The sequence below is a fragment of the Etheostoma spectabile genome, chromosome 6 (assembly GCF_008692095.1).
Source record: "Etheostoma spectabile isolate EspeVRDwgs_2016 chromosome 6, UIUC_Espe_1.0, whole genome shotgun sequence".
Classification (NCBI taxonomy): domain Eukaryota; kingdom Metazoa; phylum Chordata; class Actinopteri; order Perciformes; family Percidae; genus Etheostoma; species Etheostoma spectabile.
Window position 1 is genome coordinate 26,661,567 of NC_045738.1, and position 1,481 is coordinate 26,663,047.

Here is a 1,481-nt window from a genome sequence, read left to right on the forward strand (position 1 = left end):
CCCCCGTAGGGAGGTGATGATGTCATAGTGATGTCATAGGGCTAGTCTCAGCTTGGGGCTGGCGATATGGAGTGCAAAAGATGTGGTTGTTTACCACGCAGGGAGGGGCTAATAAAAGATGCTTTCCAGTTGAATTATGGGAAATGTAGGACCCAGTGGCGTTTGATACTAGGGACTAAAAGCCAGGATATTTTGGGTTTAATTTTGACACTCTTTATTAACTTCTCTAGAGATCCCTTTATGGAATTACAATACTAAGGTAAAGGCTAAAATGATATGTATATATGTATAATATACAGTACATGTTCTATGTGTGTGTGTGTGTGTGTGGCGTGAAGAGGCCACAGCTGACGATTCATTGTGCAACTCTGTTGTAAAATAACAAGTAAATGAACATTGAACTTTGAAAATCTTTATTCTTGACCTAATATAGCTATAATATAAGTTATTCTACATGCAAACAGTTTTTATGTAGTTATCAGTTAGTACAGATATAAAATAAGACAGGTCAGAATCTCAATCTAGATAGATTTCATATCTTGATAAAGTTATGTATCACAATATAGTTTTCCCACAGGTTTCCTGGTAATTCAATAAATAAATAGTCTATATGAAATAACCACATGGTAAATCCTATCTCTGTAAACTTCTGTGTAAATTTAACATATGACAAATGAAAAGTATGTTCTTAATTTATCAAGAACATTAGTTCAAAATAAGGATAACATATCGTCCGTATGAGCTACAGACTGCTGGTTACTTTAACATGGCGATAGAAACTATTTAGAAAAATATATAGATATAGAAATTTGTATATTGTTTTGACAATGCTTATCATTATTTAGCCTAGCACTATGTAAATCTTAATATCACTAATAACACTTGGACAACAACATGTGATACAGCTTGAGAGTGAAAGGACCCTCATGAGTTCAGGGCATGTTAAAGTTAAAGTGTGTGTGGATTCCGTGGTGCTGAGTGAGCATCAGTCCATCTCACCCCCGTGAGTGTGTGTGCAGATCCTGGGCTGGTGTGTGATCATCACCGCTGTCGTCGGGGGCCTCCTGGGTACCTGCTACAAAAACTGCCGCTCCAAAGTCAGCTTCCTGCAGCTCACCTTCTGGAAACGCTACATGGAACAGGAGAAGGAGCGCTTTGATACTCTAGCTGTGGAATACGCCACCAAACTGGCCGACAGAAACCTGCAGAGCTTCTTTGAGAACAAGGAGCCGGCTCCGTTCCCCTTCCCCAACCACAGGGCCTGGGAGGAGATCTCTGCATACTACACCTTCACCCAGAGCGAGCAGTGTTACAGCACCCTGCAGCGCTACGTGGAGCGGACAGACAGGGACTTCCCAGAGACCAAACCTGTGTTGAACGTAGAGTATGATGGAAGAGAGATGCACTGAGAAACAACTGACTAGGGTTATTAAAGTGCTCATATTCTGCTCATTTTAAGGTTCATAATTGTATTTAGAGGT

General features: G+C 40.4%; 1 protein-coding gene across 1 annotated transcript in view; it reads left to right on the top strand.

Annotated features, from left to right (window-relative positions):
• Nucleotides 1-1,481, top strand: part of LOC116690530 (calcium homeostasis modulator protein 5) — a gene marked incomplete at its 3' end in the record, with an annotated part of 2,238 nt that extends 757 nt beyond the window's left edge. The window contains 1 exon segment of the mRNA XM_032517546.1: nucleotides 1,020-1,481. Within this exon segment, the coding sequence (XP_032373437.1) occupies nucleotides 1,020-1,409 (390 nt within the window).